The sequence below is a fragment of the Schistocerca piceifrons genome, chromosome 2, assembly GCF_021461385.2.
Source record: "Schistocerca piceifrons isolate TAMUIC-IGC-003096 chromosome 2, iqSchPice1.1, whole genome shotgun sequence".
Taxonomy (NCBI): domain Eukaryota; kingdom Metazoa; phylum Arthropoda; class Insecta; order Orthoptera; family Acrididae; genus Schistocerca; species Schistocerca piceifrons.
Window position 1 is genome coordinate 1,015,761,031 of NC_060139.1, and position 25,327 is coordinate 1,015,786,357.

The following is a 25,327-nucleotide window of genomic DNA, read 5'->3' on the forward strand; positions in this document are numbered from 1 at the left end:
GGTTTTTATATTAGTTTCACGATTAAGTTAGTTGTTCTAAAATAGAACTGTACATATAAACGTCTTTCATTGTAATAAAATTTGGCTGTTTTATATTACTGTATAACATTTGACGTTTTGCATGGTTGTCTGTCTAGGAGCAATTTTACCATACGAATCGTCCCTCAGGCAGAATCATTTACAGAAAAGTTTAGTTCTTATGGCATCAGACGTATCGACAAAAATAAACGCATTTATATAAAAAACCGGACGAGTAAGAGTGGGCACCGCGCACTGAGGGTTCCATACGAACTTAATTATGTGTATAGGTAGCTCATCTGTAGGTTTTGATGAAAGAGTTTGCGAGTATCAAAATATGAGACATAAATGGCCGTATGTTTTGATTGCATTGACTTAGAAACTTAAATTGTTTTTAAGTTGTAAAGAGGCCGTAGACCTTAGTATGTTACATAAATTTAAAATTGACACGTCTCTCCGTTCCTCAGGTCACAAAAGAAGATAGCCAGAGGGATAAAAAAACGACGCTGTAAAGCACGGAACCGTACAAATGGCAACTTTAGAGTGCTGCCCCTTCCTCGAAAATTTTCTGCTTACGGCTATGCTTACACCCATTTTATCAGAGCACTTCGTCCGGGGTCTTCGATTTTTAATTTCAGATGTGGTTCATGTACATACCAATATTGCCCCTCTTTTCCTAGAACTTGGACCTATTTTCCTGAGAATTTTGAGCCTATCACTCTATCTTATATCGTCGAAGATGTTTTATAGATGAGGGCTCTTCCAGAAAATACAGACATTCTTGTATGTAGGGGAATAGTCCTGAAGTCTGGGTGGCTTCTATGTCGGAATACAAACTCCTAGTGGCAATTTTTACATTACAATGAATAGCTGACGGTTCGGTGGCATGACGTCTCGGAAAACTTGAAAGCTGTGGCAATGTTTTCTTTTGAGAAGCTGTCAATATCGTTTGATTTTTTTCAACATAACACTGGAAAACAGTGGCAAAACAGTGAAATATGACAAAAATGGTGAACATACTTGGAAAATAGCCGTCAGAACATAACATGGAAATTGGCAAGAGACAATATCGAATTGAGAAAAAAAAAAGAAATTCGCCGCAAAATAAAAACAATTTGTCTTTTTGCTACCTATAGCTTACACCTAATGCCCCAAAAGTTTTCAACATCTTGCAGCATCTTACCCTGCCGAATGTTGACAAATCGTATGGCGGGATAAACACTTGGAAAGAGATGTTCAGCCTGGTCTATTTATCTTCACCATCCCAAATAACTTTTTGTCCAAAAGCAAAATACAAAATGTACGAAGTAAAAGTCGTTCAGCTACCCAGGGGAACATTAACCAGCATGACAGCTTTCATTGTAACTTTATTCGTTACGTATACAGGGTGATCCATTGATCGTGACCGGGCCAAATATCTCACGAAATAAGCGTCAAACAAAAAAGCTACAAAGAACGAAACTTGTCTAGCTTGAAGGGGAAAACCAGATGGTTCTATGGTTGTCCCACTATATGGCGCTGCCATAGGTCAAACGGATGTCAACAGTTTTTTTTTAAACAGGAACCCCCATTTTTTATTACATATTCGTGTAGTACGTAAAGAAATATGAATGTTTTAGCTGGACCAGTTTTATCGCTTTGTGATAGATAGCGCTGTAATAGTTACAAACGTGTAAGTACGTGGTATCACGTAACATTCCGCCGGTGCGGACGGTATTTGCTTCGTGATACATTACCCTTGTTAAAATGGACCGTTTGCCAATTGCGGAAAAGGTCGATATCGTGTTGATGTATGGCTATAGTGATTAAAATCCCCAACAGGCGGGTGCTATGTATGCTGCTCGGTATCCTGGACGACATGATCCAAGTGTCCGGACCGTTTTCCGGATAGTTACGTCATTTAAGGAAACAGGGAGTGTTCAGCCACATGTGGAACGTCAACCACGACCTGCAACAAATTATGATGCCCAAGTAGATGTTTTAGCTGCTGTCGCGGATAATCCGCACATAAGCAGGAGACAAATTGCGCGAGAATCGGGAATCTCAAAAACGTCGGTGTTGAGAACGCTACATCAACATCGATTGCAACCGTACCATATTTCTGTGCACCAGGAATTGCATGGCGACGACTTTGAACGTCATGTACAGTTGTGCCGCTGGGCACAAGAGAAATTACGGGACGATGACAGATTTTTATGAACGCGTTATATTGAGCGACGAAGCGTCATTCACCAAGAGTGGAAACGTAAACCGGCATAATACGCACTATTGGGCAAAGGAAAATCCACGATGGCTGCGACAAGTGGAACATCGGAGACCTTGGCGGGTTAATATATGGTAATTGGCCCCCATTTTATCGATGGCAATCTAAATGGTGCAATGTATGCTGATTTCATACGTAATGTTCTACCGATGTTCCTACAAGATGTTTCACTGCATGACAGAATGGCAATGTACTTCCAACATGATGGATGTTCGGCACATAGCTCGCGTGCGTTTGAAGCGGTTCTGAATAGCGAATTTCATGACAGGTGGATTGGTCGTCGAAGCACCATACCATGCCTCGCACGTTCACCAGATATAACGTCCCCGGCTTTCTTTCTGTGGGGAAAGTTGAACGATATTTGCTATCGTGATCCACCGACAACGCCTGACAACATGCGTCAGCACATTGTCAATGCATGTGCGAACTTTATGGAAGGCGAACTACTCGCTGTTGAGAGCAATGTCGTTACACGTATTGCCAAATGCATTGAGGTTGACGGACATCATTTTGAGCATTTATTGCATTAATGTGGTATTCACAGGTAATCACGCTGTAACAGCATGCGTTCTCAGAAATGATAAGTTCACAAAGGTACGTGTATTACATTGGAACAACCGAAATAAAATGTGCAAACGTACCTACGTTCTGTATTTTAATTGGAAAAAACCTACCTGTTACCTGTTACCAACTGTTCGTCTAAAATTGTGAGCCAGATGTCTGTGACTATTACAGCGCCATCTATCACAATGCGAAAAAAGTGGTCCAACTAAAACATTCATATTTCTTTACGTACTGCACGAATATGTAATAAAAATGGCGGTTCCTATAAAAAAAAACGCAGTTGATATCCGTTTGACCTATGGTAGCGCCATTTAGCGGGCCAACCATAGCGCCATCTGGTTTCCCCCTTCAAGCTAGACAAGTTTCGTTCTTGGTGGTTTTTTCGTTTGGCGCTTATTTCGTTAGATATTTGGCCCAGTCACGATCAATGGACCTCCCTGTATATGAACAGCAGTAAGTTTTTTTTTAATAGTACCCTGTCTTTATTTCTTGTCAAGAGCTGTTCGAGAACGTGTCACAGCGTACTATTAACGATTTCGAACAACTCTTGAGGGGAGGAAGTGGTTTACCGTACAAAAAAGGTAAGGTACCATTTAAAAAAAGACGTACTGCTGTTAGTATCTTCGTAATGAACAACGTTACAAGAAAATCTATCAAGCTGGTTAATGTTCCGCTGGCAGCTACACAACATTCACTTGACACATTTTATGCTTTTCGAAGGACATCATTTTCGACCTTGACTGTATGTTTGTTAGAAATTATTATTTAAATTTTGCTCCTGGACACCCAGAAGAACATGGAGAGTTGAGACAGTGTGGTTATGCGAGACGTACTCCTTGGTCCAGCGCCGCACGGGCGGCGGCTGCCCCACGGCGAGGCAGGGCAGTGAGAGCTGGGCGCGCGGCGGTGCTGCCATCTGTCGGCTGAAGGAGGCGATCCTGGCGGGCGCGCGACCAGACGGCGCCTGCTGCACGCGGCGCGAGGGGGCGCCCTCGCCGGCCGCCGTGGCCGCCGACACCCACAGCTCGTAGCGGCGTTGCTCCGCCAGGTGCGACACGCGGTACCACGTCTGGCCCGCCGGGATGTCGAACCGGTCCCGCGTCTGCAACACGCACCCCTCCCTCACTCTCGCGCAGGAGCGAGCAGTGGTTTCCGAGCTGGGGAAGGCGGCGACATTTATCGATCGGTAATATTGTACCAGGGCTGTCAAAAGCGTTTAAAATCTGTACCTCTTTTCAGTTTTACAGGCAGATACTAAAGGTGAATCAAAGACGTGACCTATAGGTAGCATGTTGAACCACCGACATCAGACCTCCCGACTCTTTGGGTACTTCCGTAATACTTGGGAGCGCGAGTCGCATCGCCTGCAATGTAGACTTCCCTCGAGGATTAGTGCCTGCACAGGACAGCCTAATCCCCAAGCGGAGCGATACCTGCATATTCTAGTGCCCTATTACAGACGTTAGAGCTCCAGTTCACCTCATAATGGGACTGCACCTACTTTTCATCACAGATTCAATCCACATTTATGGTATATGCAGGAATTCGTCTCACAAGGGGACCGTCCATAATGTAAATCACGGATTTCGATGCGCTTCAAATGTGTTGTAGAGGCACTTACCCTGAGTACGTGGCTATCCGGTTTTTTTAGCGATGGGTTTTTGAGAATATCGATTTTGAAGTTCATTGCGCACTTTGTATATCGGTAACATTACATACCGGGTGATCAAAAAGTCAGTATAAATTTGAAAACTGAATAAATCACGGAATAATGAAGATAGAGAGGTACAAATTGACACACATGCTTGGAATGACATGGGGTTTCATTAGAACAAAAAAAAAAAAGTGATACAAAAGTTCAAAAAATGTCCGACAGATGGCGCTTCATCTGATCAGAATAGCAATAATTAGCATAACAAAGTAAGGAAATTCTCAATATGTGCACCATCATTCCTCAACAATAGCTGTAGCCGAGGAATAATGTTGTGAACAGCACTGTAAAGCTTGTCCGGAGTTATGGTGTGGCATTGGCGTCGGATGTTGTCTTTCAGCATCTCTAGAGATGTCGGTCGATCACGATACACTTGCGACTTCAGGTAACCGCAAAGCCAATAATCGCCCGGACTGAGGTCTGGGAACCTGGGAGGCCAAGCATGACGAAAGTGGCGGCTGAGCACACGATCATCACCAAACGATGCGCGCAAGAAATATTTCACGTCTCTAGCAATATAGGGTGGAGCGCCATCCTGCATAAACATCGTACGTTCCAGCAGGTGTTTATCAGCCAGGCTGCACATAATGCGATTCTGTAACATATCGGCGTACCTCTCACCTGTCACGGTAGCTGTCCAGCGCCATCTGTCGGACATCCTGTGAACGTGGTTTGTTTTGGTTCTAATAAAACACCATGTCATTCCAAGCATGTGTGTCAATTTTTACCTTTCTATCCACGTTATTCCGTGGTTTATTAAGTTTTCTAATTTATCCTGACCTTTTGATCACACGGTGTATTCCGAGCACGTCAGCGTAGCGCAGCGGTAAACTTTCAAGGCTACCGTGCTGGAGGTACCGTGCTCGAATCCAGCTTGCGGAGTAGATTTTCGGCGTATTTAATGGCACTTGTGATTTCACCTTTTGATTCTTCGTTCAACTCCTCTACTTGTGGATCTTCTTCTGCCTGCACTACTGCAGAAACACTTGGTTCTTCCATTTCACAGAATTTTTCTAGCACACGGCACTAGAGACGCTTTGCGAGCAACTGACGCCATAATTAGATGCGAACGTAAAGGAATGCAACTCACATCCTCATTGGCCGCAACTAGGAGCTGGGTTTCCCGTTACGGCTAACGGTATTTACGGGAGAGGGGACGATAATGGGCGGAGATCGATTTCAGGTAACATAAGAAGCGGCTGTTTTACGAACATTTGGAACTCCAACTGCGAACAATAAACGGAATGAATGTCTGAAAAAATTAATAACTGAATATATCTTTATAATTTGGCACACCTTGTTGATATTCTTTGAAATAAAACTGAAAAATTCGGTCGACTTTGAAAAGAAAAAAAAAAAACTACACGAGCAGGATGCGAACATTGTATCTCCAGTGCGGTAGCCGTGAACCTATATCGCTGCGCTACGCTGACTTATTCAGAATACACGTAATGTTACAGGTGTACAAAGAAAGCAATGAACTTCAAAATAGATTTTCTCAAAAACCAAGGCCCGTCGCTAAAAAAACGGATATCCTGGTACTCAGGGTGAGTGCCTCTACAACATATTTGAAGCGCATCAAAATCCGTGATTTACCGTATGGAGGGCCCCCTTGTCAGAAGTGAGAACTCCAGAAGGCTTGGCGTTTAGGGAAAAAAAAAGAAAAAAGAAAATGCATCTTTGGCGTGGGTCGGTGAGCCATGAGCTATGTATATTAGCGTAGTTTCCAGGCAGTGAATGGTGCAGTGAAACGAGTACAAAACTGTAATCAGAAGGTCATGAGGTCGAGTCCCTTAGCGGTAACATTTCTCTCATTTTCAATTTTTACTATACTTATACTGCAAATTAACCGAACTAGTGCTCTCTGCATTTATGAATATCTTCGCAAAAGGAGCGATCACGAGGACTACGCAAGTAATGGTCCAAGAAGGGATCGTTATTGAAACATACGGGAATTCGTTAGTTTCATTTTGACGTTCGATCACCGTTAAGTGCGGTCGGTTGCCACACTGTGTGGCGAGAATCTTTTATGAATGTAATCAAAGATTGTGCCTCTACAGAAACGTTAAAACAAGAATGTAAGTATAAAAATCCTCCAACGGGCTTGCCATAGTGGTAACTGCGGTTACAATCAGAAGACCAAAATTACGCGCTGTCGGGCTGGGCTAGCACTTGGATGGGTGACCGTCAGGTCTTCCGAGCGCTGTTGACAAACGGGGTGCACTCAGTCCGTGTGAGACTAATTGAGGAGCTACTTGATGGGGAAGTAGCGGCTCCGGTCAAGAAAACTGACAACGGCCGCGAGAGCGGTGTGCTGACCACATGCGCTTCCATATCCGCATGAAGTGACGCTCTAGGGCCGAGGATGATATGGCGGTCGGTAGGTAGTGCTGGGCCTTCAACTCCTGTTTGAACGGAAAAGAGTGAAAAATTAAAACGTATGCAAGATGCTGAGAGAATTACTGCTTCCCTTACTTTTAAGATGAGTGTAACCCCAGGAAGTGTAAATCATCAAATATAATAAAACGATTTAATTTTGCATACGAAATTTTCGTGTATGCCTTACAATCCCTTTCTGGGAATTTTTTTACTGTGTCCTCGTGGATTCTGTAAGTACAACAATTTCTTGAAAATTTATTTGCTGTGCGACATTTCGTTTGCCTTTCCTTACACTCCTTACACGCACAGGTTCCGCCGTGCCAACCGCTTACTAAAACCTACGCTAGCATAAATGGCTCAAGGTACTCTTCTCGGGTATGCAGCCGGCCATTGTGGCCGAGCGGTTGTAGGAGCTTCAGTCTGGAACCGCGCAACCGCTACGGTCGCAGGTTCGAGTCCTGCCTTGGGCATGGGCGTGTGTGATGTCCTTAGGTTAGTTAGGTTTAAGTAGCTCTAAGTTCTAGGGGACTGACGAACTCAGATGTTAAGTCCCACAGCGCTCAGAGCCATTTGATCGGGTATGCAGCTGGGTAATGTAGTCATCTTGACTATAGTGTAGGTAGGCTGCACAAGGGAACCTGCTAATAATGCACTTTATTTCGCAAACCTCATCAGTTAGCAAGAATATTCTCAGCAACGGAAGGTCGCGGCCCATGTTCTGTACCCGAGAAGACTATCATCAGTCATTACGGCGACGAAGTCTACATAAGCACATAAATGGCTCATGCTTTGCCCTACCAGCGCCAAAGAGGCTACTTTTCTAAACGATTGACCATCTGGAGCTCCGACTTCTGTCACTTTCATTTCTGGCCAAGCCCTGCGTATACCATAAATTTGGACGAAATCGTCGATGACGAATAGGTGCGGCCGCTTGTCAGTTCGCCTGTCCGAAGAAGGATCTGTCGCTCTTCGACAACGCACGACACGCCCATGGCAGCATCTACGGCGGTAAGAAGACAGTACTGTCTTTACTGATTGGATTTAGTCTCAGAGAAGCACTGCTACAGGCTGTTGTAGAGCTATTACCTGAAGCTCATGTATTGCTGAACAAATGTTTTTTGAATGATATTTGTAGTTATTTCAGTAGTGCGATTTGTATGCATGTGTATCTGATATTGTTGGTTGGGAGTAGCACCACTGTTCGCAATGATTTATCAACGGCACCTCGTAATATGTCGCAACTTACAAGTGAGCTGCGTCGGGTAGCCGTGTGGTCTGTGGCGCCTTGCCACGGTTCGTGCGGCTGCCCCTGTTGGAGGTTCGAGTCCTCCCTCGGGCTTGGGTGTGTGTGTGTGTGTTGTCCTTCGTGTAAGTTAGTTTGAGTTAGATTAAGTAGTGTGTAAGCCTAGGGACCGATTATATCAGCAGTTTGGTCCCATAGGAACATACCAAAAATTTTTCCTTACAAGTGGAGTTACAACAACAGGGTGGAGCAGAGGAAACGCATGTTTTTCACTATTTAATGACTCGGACACGGTTTGATAAAAATAATAAAAACAAGCCTTAAGTTATAGATTTTTTAATCCAGTTTTGAAATACACATACTTTAATTAGGTTCCAAAAATAATGCTTTGGAGGTGACGCCCTTCTTGCTGGATACAAATTTGGATCCTCTCCCAAAAATTATGCATGGCTCTCTCCAACATTTCATTCGGCACGGGTTCAATTTTCAGACGAACGGAATTCTTCGGGTCATCGATTGTGCGAGGCTTGTTCATCTACATCTACATTTATACTCCGCAAGCCATCCAACCGTGTGTGGCGGAGGGCACTTTATGTGCCACGGCATTACTTCCCTTTCCTGTTCCAGTCGCGTATGGTTCGCGGGAAGAACGACTGCCGGAAAGCCTCCGTGCGCGCTCGAATCTCTCTAGTTTTACGTGATCTCCGCTAGAGGTATAAGTAGGGGGAAGCAATATATTCGATACCTCATCCAGAAACGCACCCTCTCGAAACCTGGACAGCAAGCTACACCGCGATGCAGAGCGTCCCTCTTCCAGAGTGTGCCACTTCAGTTTGCTAAACATCTCCGTAACGCTATCACGCTTACCAGATAAATCTACGACGAAACGCACCGCTCTTCCTTGGATCTTGCAGACTTCTGGTTTTAAATATCCCCACAAAACGAAATCGCATATCGACAAATCGGGTGAGTGAGGAGGCCAGTAAACATCATCATATCTCGAAATAACGTGACCTGGGATCATTTGTCGAACCACTTCCATGGATACTCTCGCTGTGTGAGCTATAGCACCGTCCTGCTGAAACCATATTTTTCTCATGTTTACTTGACGTCTTTCAAGTTCTGGACGAAGAAAGTTGTTTAACATTTTAACGTAGCGCGCCGGTGTCACAGTAACTACAGTTCCTTCCTCTTCAAAAAAATAGGGTCCAACAATCGCCATCTTTGAAATGCAGCACCACACTGTTACTTTTAAACTGTGGAGAGGTAATTCATGTGGATTCTCCAGCGCCCAGTACCGGCAATTTTGAACAATGACGTAACCGTCTACATGAAAATGTGCTTCATCACTCATGAAGACTGTAGCATTTGCATCTTCTGTAAAAATTTCGTCAATTGCGCGACAAAACTCTCTGCGCTGCACAAAATCCCCTTCACTAAGCTGCTTGACGATCATCATCTTGTGCGGGTGAAACTTCAGATCACCATGTAAGAAGCGGTGAAGCGAATGACGTGACATACCTAGCGCTACAGCCTGTCGTCCAGCCGATCGTTTCGGACTAGCAACAACTGCCGTTCTCACTCGGTCTACGTTTTCTGGAGTACGAACTGAACGGGGATGACCAGATGGTTTCTATTTCATCACAGATCCAGTACTTCTAAACGCTGAAAACCATCGAAGTCAGTATTTCGATCAGGCACTGCACCTCGACCCCAACTCAAATATTTTGACAGAAAAGACGTTGCACTGTGACTACGGAATCATTGTTTCTAAAGTACTGCACGATAACGAACACACGATACTCTACGCTCCAACGCTCCGTAGCGACTGAAACTGCATTGTATGGGCAGTCTGCCAACATTTATTTATTTATTTATCGTATCCAAGACATCACCATTTTACAAAAAAAAATTATATTACAATGCAAGAGAAGCAGTTATAATACAATAATACATGGTTATAAGGTAAATTAACTACAATAATATAGAAAAGTATGTAACATATAATGATAAGCGCTAAGGATGCGAAACAGAGCGATTTTCATATCCCACGTGAAGCCCAATACACTGCAGCTTGAATAGCCTTGTCATTTGCTTCAAAAAGGTCTTGAGTCGAACACGGGTTGTTTAGTTTCCTGCAGACCAGTAGGTGTTGTGGGTCTTGCTGTTCTCCACACTCGCAGGGCTCGTCTGCACTGATGTAGCCCCATTTTTCCAAGTTTGCTCTGCATCTTGATACGCCTGTTCGTAGTCTATTCAGGGCTTTCCAGGTCGTATATGGGAGTTCAGAGGCAGCTGTGGGTTCTTCCCTGGGGCTATTCCCTGGTCTTCCTGGGTCCACATTGTACCACAGCTCTTCTCGTCGTGCTCTAGGCGATAAAAGAGTTGCTTCAGTTGTTCGTAGGAAACTCTTCCTTGATTTAAGTCGGCGAGGTTGAAGATTGTATCCGAACATGTCTGGGATCTGTCTCCTGTTTATGTTTCTCGATTTCTGCGGCAGTCCTTCTTCTGATGTCTGGCGGGGCTATGCCCATGAGGTGGTACAGCTGCTTTGTGGGAGTTGGGCGGAGGCATCCTGTCACGATGCGTCCAGTCTCATTCAATGCTATATTTACTTGTTCAGCGTGGGTGGAATTTTTCCAAACGGGTGCCGAGTGCGGAGAACTGTAGGTTGCGCTCCCCATCTGCGATTTGCTAGCTTGCGGATGATGTTGTTCCTGGCACTCACTTTCATCTTTGTGGCCAAACAGTGTTCCTTGTAGGGGAGAGCACGGTCAAGTTTAATCCCAAGACATTTTGGTGTGTCGCAGTCAGATAGATGTTGTCTCTTCCAGCTTATGTTGAGTTTCCTCCTTGCTTCCTTATTACGTAGGTGAAAAGCACAGACCTGGGTTTTTGCTGGGTTTGGCTTGAGATGGTTATTATCATAATAGTCACCCAGCTTTTCAATCGCTAAAGTTAATTTACTTTCTACCTCTTCAAAGGTTTTTCCCTGGGTGGCAACGACTGTATCGTCTGCATAGATGAAGGAGCGAGCGTCCATGCTGATCGGTTGGTCATTGGTATAAATATTATACAGCAATGGGGCGAGGACGCTACCTTGAGGTAGGCCGTTTTTATGGGTCCGCCATAGGCTCTTCTTCGACTGCAGCGTGACAAAATACCGTCTATTCTGCAGCAGGCACTGGATGAATTGCGCCAGTCGGTAGTCTTTTGTAGTGTTATATATTTTTGATATTAACTTACTGTGGTTTATGGTGTCGTAAGCTGCTGTAAGGTCGATAAAGGCTGCACCTGTAATTTGTTTCCGCTCGTATCCATTTTCTATGTACTGTGTAAGGTTGAGGATTTGTCCGCAGCATGACCTTCCTGGGCGGAATCCTGCTTGCTCTTTAATTATATTCTTGTCTACATGTTCTGAGATGCGGTTAAGGATCATTCTTTCTAAGACTTTATAGAGCTGACAAAGCAGGGAGATAGGCCGAAAATTTTTAGGGTCTGTGGTTTTTTTTCCAGGTTTTGGTATAGCTACTATATTTGCCTTCGGCCAAGTCTTGGGGATTTTCATTTCAAGAACAAACACGAAAGGAGCCTCCCCGAAGATCATGACAACGATCGGTCGTACCCTGGGCAACGTTAGGCCTGTGCCTAACGGCCAATCCTTTCAACACCAAGACACCACAAAAAGTCTGCCAACATTCATTCAAGGCCAATACCCTCTCTCGTCCCCGCGTACTAGCGATTTAAAAAACATGCGTTTCCTCTGCTCCACCCTGTATATTTCTACATAGTCACCATCACGTTCTATAGCCTTACGCCAGCGTTGTGTACGAGTGTGTCTTCCCCGTTGGTAAAAGCTGTTGTCCTATACTCTTAGCCAGATCTTCACTATTTGAATGGCGGTTTCACATCAAAGTTGCCCGTACAGACGAAAGCCCAAGGGCGCCAGTTCTGTGCTATAGGGTGGATGAGGCAACAATGTCCAACCCAGTTTAGCGAAGCGTTTATAGGTGGACGTGTATTGGCGTGCATTGTCATGTTGGAGGAATATTTATTTTGAATTCTTGTCAGACCGAAGAAGTCGGTAATCGTTCCTGCGTTTGCTCAGAGTCTTCAGGTAAGAGTGCGCCACTGAATTAACATCAACACATCCGTGAGAATGGCACCATGATTATCCCAAATGACTCTAATCATGACCGTCAGCAGAGGAAGCTACCTTCAATTTCTTGCTTTTATTTTTTTCGTGGTTATAGATGGCGCCACTCAAGTGACTGCCTTTTGGTTCCTGGCTCAACGTGCCGCACCCAATTGTGATGTGTAGCTCTGCGTGACAGAAAATCTTCTCCACTGGCCTAAAACAGCCCCAACAGTTAAGACGGAATGGCTTTTCTTTGAATCTTATGGCATATTGTGAGCAGCCATAGAACCCACATGGATCACACCTTTGAATATCCAAGAGTCTGTCATAGCACACATAGTTCCGACGCTCACCAATAGCAGCAGAGCCAACCATCGAGTTGTGATGCGCCGGTCTGCACGAAGGACGGCGTCCGCGCGTTTCATAATGTCGGCAGCTGTGATTGTGACAGGACATCCTGGATGTGACCGATTATGGAGCTTAGTTTCTGCACTTCCTGAACCCTTAATTCTCTTTGCTCATCGCAAAACAGTAGTCCTATCAACTGAATTATTACCATACACTGCACGCAAACGTTTATGGATATTAACAGAGCGTCTTTTTCCGCCGGCCGCGGTGGTCTCGCGGTTCTAGGCGCGCAATCCGGAACCGCGCGACTGCTACGGTCGCAGGTTCGAATCCTGCCTCGGGCATGGATGTGAGTGATGTCCTTAGGTTAGTTAGGTTTAAGTAGTTCTAAGTTCTAGGGGACTGATGACCACAGCTGTTAAGTCCCATAGTGCTCAGAGCCATTTGAATTTTTCGTCTTTTTCCGCAGCCGTGAATTCAATTACAGCACACTGCTTTTAACGACTGTCTTGTGAACTCTCCAATTTGATTGTTCACAACGGCTCTACCATCTGATGAAACTGTTCGAAACATCGTACACGTGCAGAAGGAACATAAAATCTGAAGCACCTACTGTATCAGTAATAATAATAATAATAATAATAATAATAATAAGTAAAAGAATAAAAAGCTCGTGGTTCTAATTTACTAAACAACCAATATAATTACGAAAATGATCAAATACGGCACATCAGCTTCGCTGCATGCTTAATGTTTCTTGTGTTTGCCAGTCTGAACTTGACACGTTTAACGTTTTCGTCTGTGTCCAGTCTGTGGCGTTTATGAGCTCGCGCTGAAGAAACAGTGATGTTCCCACGACCTCACAGGTCCTATCCTACGACTGCCTGACAGAAGCAAACCGAGCGGCTGCCATGTTGCTTTAAGTGTTTAGAAGGAAAGATGCCGTATTTGGTGGTTTTCGTATTTATACCTGGGTATTACCCAAAGATACTGTTTGAATGATACACCACATTATAGATGTCTCCAAAATGAGCATTTTAATAGGCTTTGTTGCGCTAAAGTGTCAGGAAATGACATGGCTAGACATATTACCAGTTCAAATTGTGCTGTTTCAGAAATAACACAGAAGCAATACTCTCCACAATGGAACCTGCTATAATGCACTTTATTCTGCGAACCTCATCAGTTAGCAAGAATGTCCTTAGCAACTGAAGGTCGCGGTCCATGTTCTGTACCGTCATTTTCGTATAAACATTCGTGAAACTCTTGCCAGGTGGGGACACTTACATTTTAAATTTATCTCACATGAAGTTCAGAACTCAAATATCAGTTCGCCAAGGCAGTTCAATGCAATTATTATCAAAAATTCTCGAGAAAATCTACTTTGAAGTTATCCGAGAGTCTTTAGTATACGAAAATAAGGTCGTTCTTTGATAGTCACCGTGGTTCTCCTGTAGCCTGCTCGCTTGCTAACCTGGGGGCGTCGGTTCCATTCCCACTGGATCCAAATTTTTAAACATAGGTGCATCTTCTACGAGAATACCAGTGAAGCGTTAGATACATTAAGATTGAAAAAATCGATAGCGTTCGAGTCTGGTAATCGCTGAATCGCTGGTTTAAGCCTAATTTTGGTTCGCACGTCTTCGTGTTTTTAATTACATATCGCACAAAAAAATCCAGTTTTGAATGCAAATAATAATTCTTAATTACTCATCTTTTATAAAAGGTAGTTAATAAAGATTGCTTAATTATAAAGAAAGATTACAAATTAATTTCCTTTTCATCTTTACGTATTTTACGCTTCACAGAAATCCTTCTAAAACATGCGCTTTTGTTTAAAATTTCGCCAGAGCCGGCAGCTGAAACCTGGCCCTGCACAATACGTGAAAGCATTCTGCCACATCGCCGCGCAGACTGTTTAGAAAAACTACTTTGCTTTAGGGGATTAAAGATGCTAGGAAAACTTCAAAGTCGATTTTCTCGAGGATTTTTGGTTCAAATGGCTCTGAGCACTATGGGACTTAACATCTGAGGTCATCAGTCCCCTAGAACTTAGAACTACTTAAACCTAACTAACATAAGGACATCACACACATCCATGCCCGAGGCAGGATTCGAACCAGCGACCGTAGCAGACGCGCGGTTCCGGACTGAGCGCCTAGAACCGCTAGACCACCGCGGCTGGCGAGGATTTTTGAGACTTGCAAAAAAATACGATTGCCCTCTGGGCAACCATCCGTTCAAGCAGTTTGCAAAGCACGTTGGTGGGGTCAAGCAGTCGGTAACTGTCGACACACGTTGGGTTCTTACCTGACTTAAGGATTGTGAAGGGAATACTATCTCGCCATCTTCGAACCAAATATGATTGAAGGCCATGAGTAGATGTAGTCACTGAGTAACATTCAGGTGCTGGATCATCTGATTGTGAATTTCATCACGGCCTGGAGACCAATCGTGAGATGAGGCAATAACCTGAAGCAATTCCCAGTCAGTGAAAGATTCATTATATGATATGGCTTGGCGTAGGGTAAAACATTGGGTGACACCTCCAGCGTGTCTTTTCTGTAATAGAACAGTAGCTGGATAAGAAGAGGACGCTGATGCAGTCGTAAAATGCATCACTAGGTGTCCAACATGTTGATGACGGAATATTTCCTTACATCTAATATGGTATCAGAAAATTACATCCATCGTTTTTAGCTACAGGTATGTCTCCCTCTTGCCTGCCTCCAACGCCCCACCCCCACGCTCCACCGCGCCTCCCTCCCAACTCTCTCTCTCTCTCTCTCTCTCTCTCTCTCTCTCTCTCCCTCCCTCCCTCTCTCTCTCTCCCCCTCCCCCCCCCCTCTCTCTCTCTGTGTGTGTGTGTGTGTGTGTGTGTGTGTGTGTGTGTGTGTGTGTGTGTGAGAGCGAGAGAGAGAGAGAGAGAGAGAGAGGGAAAGAGAAAGAGAGAGAGAGAGAGAGAGAGAGAGAGAGAGAGAGAGAGAGAGTTCACGTAATTACTATTACTTATATAATTACTATAGCCAAGAACAAATATTTTTAACATGACATACCAAACCAAATCCATCGAGCGATCTAATGTAGACTTTGTACTTTGTCAGTCTTCCATTGGGATATTTTGGTGGCCTCCATGAAATCAGGATCGTTTGTGAATCCATAACAAGCGCTTTGATGTCAGCTGGTTCTCCTGGAACTGCAAAAAAGGATTTTGAGTCAGGTTTTATCATGAAGCTGAACGTGAAGACAAGACGAAAATTTATGTGTACCTTGGTACACAAAATAATTGAAAAAAGTATTACAAATTTTTCAATGTACGTTTTTCCGAAGAGTAAAAAATAAACATTGGTAACGAATGGAATGTTATCACAAATATCTGTCAGTGCAATATACAGGGTGGTTATTATTAAAGTGTAGGTGCTCAGAGAGGTCCAGTGTGGGCTTTAATTATCATATGTCAGCGAAAATTGTTAGACATGCTAATGCGTTAGTGTGGAACCGATTCACGCTGGGGAAAAAGGCTCCAATTTTGAACACCAGACTTGAGACTGGCGCTGTGAATGTATTAAAGACGTATAGAGACGTTTCCATATGTAATGAATTAGGACCGGAAAGGTCAAACACAAGAGAAAGGCATAATGTAGCTTTTATTATTAATCGACGCTTACACAATTTGTCAGTATGTCGACGAGCTGCTGCATCTGTAAAACGACAAACTCAGCAGCTGCTTGCAGAAACTCTGATGGAATCTCAGCAACGTATTCCTGTATATTGGTCTTCAGTTTAGGCGGGAACCGAACGTTTCCCTGGTGAACGCGTTCAATTAGATATCCCCAGAGGCAAAAGTCAGATGGTTACACATCAGGAGATCATGTAGGATATGCACCTACACTACCTCTGGAGATAACACGTTCGTGTAACATTACAGTAAGCAGATCTTTCACTGGGCGAGTGACCCCATCTTGCATGCAAAAAGTGGTTATCACACACTGCGCTCTTCCAAAGCAGGAGTCACATGCTGTACAAAGAAGTCTCGATAGTGTACAGACGTCACGGTACACGTGACAGGCCGTCCGTATGTATTCTCTTCAAAGAAGAACAGATCGAGAATAAAATTGCTGATGAATTCACACCACATAGTGACATACTGCGAGTACAACAGTACTTCGTGCACAACACGCGGCTTAACAGTACCCATACGTGCCAGTTCTGTGTGTTCACTGCACCCTGTAGTATGAAACGTGCCTCGTCACTCCGTAGAATATAGCCTGGCCACTTCGCGCCTTGCCAGAAACCGAATAGCAGTCCGCCTCCTTAGCTGAGTGCGTCTGACTGCCATGCAGCAGGCCCGGGTTCGATTCCCAGCTGGGTCGGACAGTTTCTTCACTAGGGAACTGGGTACTGTGTTGTTATCATCATTTCATCATTATCGGCCGGCCGGAGTGGTCGAGCGGTTCTAGTTGCTTCAGTCTGGAACCGCGCGACCGCTAAGGTCGCAGGTTCGAATCCTGGCTCGGGCATGGATGTGTGTGATGCCCTTACATTAGTTAGGTTTAAGTAGTTCTAAGTTCTAGGGGACTGATGACCTCAGATGTTAAGTCCCATAGTGCTCAGAGCCATTTGAACCATTTTGAACCTTCATTATCGACATGCAAGTCACCCAACGTGTTGTCAACTGATAAAACTTGCAACTCTACGGTCGATCATCTGTAAGTGGGAACCCCAAGCCATCAGAGGCATACAATCATTTCATTTCGCCGAATAGAAAATTCAGAACGTTGCTGCGGATCGTGTGGTATCAGTTGCTGCACCGTCTGGTTCTTGTGCGGGTAGGAGTGTAAACTTGACCGCAAAACTTTCCGTACTGTCGACCACTGGATGGACAATTCTCATGACACTTCACGAGCATTTGCGCTACCCAGGGCGCAGCATGGCTTCTTCTAGGATAGGACGCCATCCCCTTCCGGATGCCACACCAAGATCGTCCGAGTTTTCTAATCTCTTTGTCGTCTTATTTAAATCATTTAATGAGATCTGGCCTCTCCCAAGACCTTTAAGTCAGCGGTACTCTCTCAATGCAACACTGCAATTCCTGCCGTTCACATAAAACAGTTTCAAGATAGCCACACCGTTCAGTCATGTTATGGCTTGTCAGAATGACAGTGTAGATGTCATACAATGACAGAAACAGTGTACAGCGCCAGATTTGCGCCTCGTTGCAAAAACTGGAAGTAAACCTTTTCCAGCGTAAATCGGTTCTGCATTAGCGAATTAGCTTATCTACCAAGTTTCACTGTCATACAATAATTATTGCCCACGCTTGATCTCCGTGAGTAGTTGCATTTTATTTATAACCATTCAATAATTGTTTCGCTCTGTTTAGGAGATTTCACATACGTGTGTCGCTCTATCAATTGAACTCAATTTTTCGATAAAACAGATGTTGAACCAATGGTTACTTTTCCATATTTCTATTCAAATAGTCGTTAACTAAATGAACTACATTATTTTGAAATCTTAAGTTTTTAATTAGAGCATTTGGAATTACTGCACAAAACTTCGGAATGGCTATCTGACCAAAAAGTGAAGCACCCAAAGGAATTGGTCGTATGCCAAGGTGACTCTGTAGACGTGCACACCATCGGCGGTTATGTAAGTGATTAGAGTTAGTAATTCCCTATGACAGGTAGAGCAGATGCTAGAGTGCATTAGTGTCGTGCCTATATAGTCCTGCTAGGGTATATAAGGGGCATGAACTCCATCAGCTGTTGAGTGATTACTGTGAAGGTAACAGAGAAGCCGTATACTAGTATGAGAAAGCGTTATCAGCAACAGGCAGAGTTTGAATGAGACCTGTTTGTGTGTCTCCATTTCGCTGGAAGGATGAACCTTGCAACATCCAGATTTGTGGGACATTCAGATGTGGCAGTGGTCTGGTGTAGTCTGCATCGTATCTTGAGGGTAGACATACTTGTCGTCAAGGTTCCGGTTGACCACAGCTGACCACCACAACGGAGGATCGCCGTATTCTCTCCCAAGCACCTTGATATCTCTGTCTGCCATCAGAGAACAAGTAATTGAGCCCCTGCAAAATTTTGCGTCATCCCACACCATAGCTGGGTGACTAACAGCAACCCGACTATTCAGTTACCGTCCCATGAATAGACTGCTGTTAACACCACAGCACAAGTGGTTTCGTATTGTGGTGCCGTAATCGGAAAGCATGGACTATGATTCATGGCGTCGCATTGTGTTCAGCGCTACATCGCTGTTCTGCACTACACTAGAAGGCTGGATGACGTGAGGAGAAAAACCGTTCTTCCTATGTTTTGGAGAGGCACCACGGCTTTACTCCTGTTTTGTTTTGTTTTAGGGCGCAAAAACAATTAGGGGCTTTACTCCTGACGTTACGGTGTGGAAGCCATCGGGCATGACATCGGTTAATGGATGGTGGTGATTGAGGGACGACGCAGCGATACGTCACCGATGTCCTGCGTCCTTACGTGTCAACTCTGAAGCGAAAGTATCGTGGTGACATTTTTCAACAGGACAATGCTTGTCCACACACGATGCGTCTCACTAGGAACTGTGTGCATGATGCTGAGGTACTCCCGTGACAAGTGAAATCACCACATCTGTCCCAGACAGAACATTCGTGGGATCTGATAGGACGTCAACTCCACCCTAGTGACAGTATGATGGGTATCAAGGGCTAAGGATTGGGGTCATCTTGCCTTAGGAGAAGATACGACAGCTTTGTGACATCCTTCCCAACCGAATCAGAGCATGCTTCCAGGCCACAGGGGGTGCAACATACTGATAAGCTGAGTCATACAGCCAAGTTCTTTGTAAATTTAACTCGATTTTGTAATCAATAAAATAGCATCAAGTGGCTTCTCAACCCCTAAAGTTTCCTTTAGTTTCTTCCTGCCATTATGGGTGCTTCTTGGTTTTTTCATACAGAAAAACTACAAACATACCTTTTAGAGAGAAGCAATAAATATTGAAAATTACTTTAATAATTCAATCAATGTATTTTGTAAATCAGTTTTTCTCTTAAATATTCATTTACATTTATTATCTTTATCGTATTGACAAATTAGACAGATATGCTTTATAGAACAGTTTTGCCTGAGAGCCCATGGCGCGAAGGAGTTGCATGTGAGAGCTCATGGGAAGCATATATTAGGTAGGTGTATAAGTTCGTAGCGTCTTTCCAGAAGTTTCATCAACACAACAGATAACGTAACAGAGACTTTAATAATCAGTAATATATTTTCCTACACTATTTACTAGTCTTCCAACGCTGGGGTAACTTTTCGATCCCGCAACTGCAGAAATCACGTGGTTTTCAGGCGAAGAACTCGTCGATCCTTGGTCGGAATCCATATTCAGCCGGAAAGGAAGTTCTTAAAGGTCGTTTGACGGAGAGGGAGAAAGGTGGAAATCTGAGGGCGCAAGATCAAGTGAATGAGGTGGGTGCATAATTTCCCAATGCAGACAGTGTTTTTTATCTGTCTAGCAGAATGCAGGAGAGCGTTATTGCGGAGTAGCATCACTTCACGCAACCTTTCTAGTCGTTGTTCTCGGGTTGCATCTGCAAGACGTCTCTGTTGTTGTCAGTTAATGTCAGCAGTGATGGATTCACCTCGGGGAATCAATTCACAGCACACCACACCGCCACTGTTCCACCAGATACGTGACATTATCTTTTGTGGATGCGCAAAGGTCTTTGTGCGGGGAGTTTCTGCTTTGTTTGGATTCGAACATTCCCTCCTTTTGATTTTCATTGTGTTAGCATAAACACATTATTTATCATCACCAGTAACGACACAGGATAGAAATGGTCGGTGCTGTTCAGGAACCAACTGATAATGAGCAAGCAGAGATGAATAAATGGCCACCCACTGATTTCTGTGATTTTGCCTTAGCGCATTCAGTACCCATACACCAATTTTTTGAACCTTTGCCATTGCATGCGAATGTCGCACGATGGTGTAACAGCCACAGTTCATCACATTTAACAGTTCTCGAGTAAATCGTCGTGGAGCATTGTGGATTAATTCGTTTGAACGATCTTCATCAAACCTTGAAGGTCTTCACCAATGTGGACTCCGTGTGCATACCGGGGGGAGTCATTCCAGATGTGGAAAGGGTCCTTCCGGATGCCATGAAGCGTACAGGGTGCACCCATCTGCAGGTGGTCGCTCATGTCGGCACCAATGATGTGTGTCGCTATGGATCGGAGGAAATCCTCTCTGGCTTCCGGCGGCTATCTGATTTGGTGAAGACTGCCAGTCTCGCTAGCGGGATGAAAGCAGAGCTCACCATCCGCAGCATCGTCAACAGGACTGACTGCGGACCTTTGGTACAGAGCCGAGTGGAGGGTCTGAATCAGAGGCTGAGACGGTTCTGCGACCGTGTGGGCTGCAGATTCCTCGACTTGCGCCATAGGGTGGTGGGATTTCGGGTTCCGCTGGATAGGTCAGGAGTCCACTACACGCAACAAGCGGCTACACAGGTAGCAGGGGTTGTGTGGCGTGGACTGGGCGGTTTTTTAGGTTAGATGGCCTCGGGCAAGTACAGAAAGGGCAACAGCCTCAAAGGGTGCGGGACAAAGTCAGGACATGCGGGGGCCAAGCAGCAATCGGTATTGTAATTGTAAACTGTCGAAGCTGCATTGGTAAAGTACCGGAACTTCAAGCGCTGATAGAAAGCACCGAAGCTGAAATCGTTATAGGTACAGAAAGCTGGTTGAAGCCAGGGATAAATTCTGCCGAAATTTTTACAAAGGCACAGACGGTGTTTAGAAAGGATAGATTGCATGCAACCGGTGGTGGCGTGTTTGTCGCTGTTAGTAGTAGTTTATCCTGTGGTGAAGTAGAAGTGGGTAGTTCCTGTGAATTATTATGGGTGGAGGTTACACTCAACACCCGAGCTGGGTTAATAGTTGGCTCCTTTTACCGACCTCCCGACTCAGCAGCATCAGTGGCAGAACAACTGAGAGCAAATTTGGAATACATTTCACATAAATTTTCTCAGCATGTTATAGTCTTAGGTGGAGATTTCAATTTACCAGATATAGACTGGGACACTCGGATGTTTAGGACGGGTGGTAGGGACAGAGCATCGAGTGACATTATACTGAGTGCACTATCCGAAAATTACCTCGAGCAATTAAACAGAGAACCGACGCGTGGAGATAACATCTTGGACGTACTGATAACAAACAGATCCGAACTTTTCGACTCTGTAAGTGCAGAACAGGGAATCAGTGATCATAAAGCCGTTGCAGCATCCCTGAATATGGAAGTTAATAGGAATATAAAAAAAAGGGAGGAAGATTTATCTGTTTTGCAAGAGTAATAGAAGGCAGATATCAGACTACCTAACAGATCAAAACGAAAATTTCTGTTCCAACACTGACAATGTTGAGTGTTTATGGAAAAAGTTCAAGGCAATCGTAAAATGCGTTTTAGACAGGTACGTGCCGAGTAAAACTGTGAGGGACGGGAAAAACCCACCGTGGTTCAACAACAAAGTTAGGAAACTACTGCGAAAGCAAAGAGAGCTTCACTCCAAGTGTAAACGCAGCCAAAACCTCTCAGACAAACAGAAGCTAATTGATGTCAAAGTTGGCGTAAGGAGGGCTATGCGTGAAGCGTTCAGTGAATTCGAAAGTAAAATTCTATGTACCGACTTGACAGAAAATCCTAGGAGGTTCTGGTCTTACGTTAAATCAGTAAGTGGCTCGAAACAGCATATCCAGACACTCCGGGATGATGATGGCATTGAAACAGAAGATGACACGCGTAAAGCTGAAATACTAAACACCTTTTTCCAAAGCTGTTTCACAGAGGAAGACCGTACTGCAGTTCCTTCTCTAAATCCTCACACAAACGAAAAAATGGCTGACATCGAAATAAGTGTCCAAGGAATAGAAAAGCAACTGGAATCACTCAACAGAGGAAAGTCCACTGGACCTGACGGGATACCAATTCGATTCTACATAAAGTACGCGAAAGAACTTGCCCCCCTTCTAACAGCCGTGTACCGCAAGTCTCTAGAGGAGCGGAAGGTTCCAAATGATTGGAAATGAGCACAGGTAGTCCCACTCTTCAAGAAGGGTCGTCGAGCAGATGCGCAAAACTATAGACCTATATCTCTGACTTCGATCTGTTGTAGAATTTTAGAACATGTTTTTTGCTCGCGTATCATGTCGTTTTTGGAAACCCAGAATCTACTCTGTAGGAATCACCATGGATTCCGGAAACAGCGATCGTGTGAGACCCAACTCGCTTTATTTGTTCATGAGACCCAGAAAACATTAGATACAGGCTCCCAGGTAGATGCTATTTTCCTTGACTTCCGGAAGGCGTTCCATACAGTTCCGCACTGTCGCCTGATAAACAAAGTAAGAGCCTACGGAATATCAGACAAGCTGTGTGACTGGATTGAAGAGTTTTTAGCAGACAGAACACAGCATGTTGTTATCAATGGAGAGACGTCTACAGACGTTAAAGTAACCTCTGGCATGCCACAAGGGAGTGTTATGGGACCATTGCTTTTCACAATATATATAAATGACCTAGTAGATAGTGTCGGAAGTTCCATGCAGCTTTTCGCGGATGATGCTGTGGTATACAGAGAAGTTGCACCATTAGAAAATTGTAGCGAAATGCAGGAAGATCTGCAGCGGATAGGCACTTGGTGCAGGGAGTGGCAACTGACCCTTAACATAGACAAATGTAATGTATTGCGAATACATAGAAAGAAGGATCCTTTATTGTATGATTATGTGATAGCGGAACAAACACTGGTAGCAGTTACTTCTGTAAAATATCTGGGAGTATGCGTGCGGAAAGATTTGAAGTGGAATGATCATATAAAATTAATTGTTGGTAAGGCGGGTACGAGGTTGAGATTCATTGGTAGAGTCCTTAGAAAATGTAGTCCATCAACAAAGGAGGTGGCTTACAAAACATTCGTTCGACCTATACTTGAGTATTGCTCATCAGTGTGGGATCCGTACCAGATCGGGTTGACGGAGGAGATAGAGCAGATCCAAAAAAGAGCGGCGCGTTTCGTCACAGGGTTATTTGTTAACCGTGATAGCGTTACAGAGATGTTTAGCAAACTCAAGTGGCAGACTCTGCAAGAGAGGCGCTCTGCATCGCGGTGTAGCTTGCTGTCCGGGTTTCGAGAGGGTGCGTTTCTGGATGAGGTATCGAATATATTGCTTCCCCCTACTTATACCTTCCGAGGAGATCACGAATGTAAAATTAGAGAGGTTCGAGTGCACACGGAGGCATTCAGACAGTCGTTCTTCCCGCGAACCATACGCGACTGTAACAGAAAAGGGAGGTAATGACAGTAGCACGTAAAGTGCCCTCTGCCACGCACCGTTGGGTGGCTTGTGGAGTATAAATTTAGACGTAGATGTAGAACGTGAAGGGTCACTAGTGTCAAAATGACCCTCCTTAAAACGAGCAAATCATTTTATTGCCTTGCTCTATCCAATGACATTATTCCTATTAGCGGCGCACATGTCTCTGGCTGCCTGCGCTGCTGTTGACCCTCCGTTGAACTCAAACAGAAGAATATGTCGGAAATGTTCAGATTTCTCCACTTGGCACTCCATTTTCTAGCGTGTACAAAAAAAAAAAAAAAAATGGTTCAAATGGCTCTGAGCACTATGGGACTTAACTGCTGTAGTCATCAGTCCCCTAGAACTTAGAACTACTTAAACCTAACCTAACCTAACCTAAGGACATCACACACATCCATGCCCGGGGCAAGATTCGAACCTGCGACCGCAGCGGTCGCGCGGTTCCAGACTGTAGCGCCACGTCGGCCGGCTCTAGCGTGTACAGCACCACTCACAATCACCAAATGACAGTATGACAACATTCAACTCAAGTAGCAACAGTGAACTACAAATAAAAAATGACAATCGATAAATAAACCCGTAGCAACTGGACATTTTAAACAAAAACGCTACGAACTTATGCACCAACCTAACATAATGTCGAGAATGGTGCATATGATGTTTAACTTTGATATACAGATAGAAGTTTGCAGTGATCAGTTTCAAAATACGACCAGTGAATTATATAGAATATTTACTGACATGACTCCGGAAAAGGCATTAAATAATGAATGTAGTTCTGGATGACAACAAAAGATAAGAAGTTACACTATCAATCGGTCATTCATGTACTGTCCTTATCGTCAGTTTATTTCTTTTACATACCGGTTACAGTTTTCGGTGAGAGAAAGGAAGGAAGACTATTTAACTTCTCGTCGACGATGAGGTCATTAGAGACAGAGCAGTAGCTCGGATTGTCGAAGGATGCGGAAGAAAGATCGCAATGGCCTTTCGAAGGAAGCAGCCCTTTATTAGCCTTAAGAGATTTAGCCACGCCACGATAAACGTAAATCTGGCTGATCAGACGGGGATTTGGACCGCTGACATCCCGAGTAAGAAGGCTACTGCGCCACCTCGTCCGTTTTCAACAAAGCGTTAATTTCGTCTATTGATCTGTTAGTTTCAAAATTGGAACGGTACTCGGATATACAAAAGAGCTTCGGTGCGCATATAAAATTACGTTCTGCTCTGTTTTTCCTTCATAGCAGGGGTGTCCATCCCGCGGCTAGCGGGCC

General features: G+C 44.4%; 1 protein-coding gene across 1 annotated transcript in view; it reads right to left on the reverse strand.

Annotated features, from left to right (window-relative positions):
- Nucleotides 1-3,596: 3,596 nt before the first annotated feature.
- Nucleotides 3,597-25,327, reverse strand: part of LOC124776081 (Down syndrome cell adhesion molecule-like protein Dscam2) — a 197,595-nt gene continuing 175,864 nt past the window's right edge. Inside the window, exons 15-16 of the mRNA XM_047250924.1 lie at nucleotides 15,721-15,860; nucleotides 3,597-3,947 (exon numbers count right to left, since the gene is read on the reverse strand). Of these exons, the coding sequence (XP_047106880.1) occupies nucleotides 3,597-3,947; nucleotides 15,721-15,860 (491 nt within the window). The remainder of the gene's footprint in view (nucleotides 3,948-15,720; nucleotides 15,861-25,327) is intronic.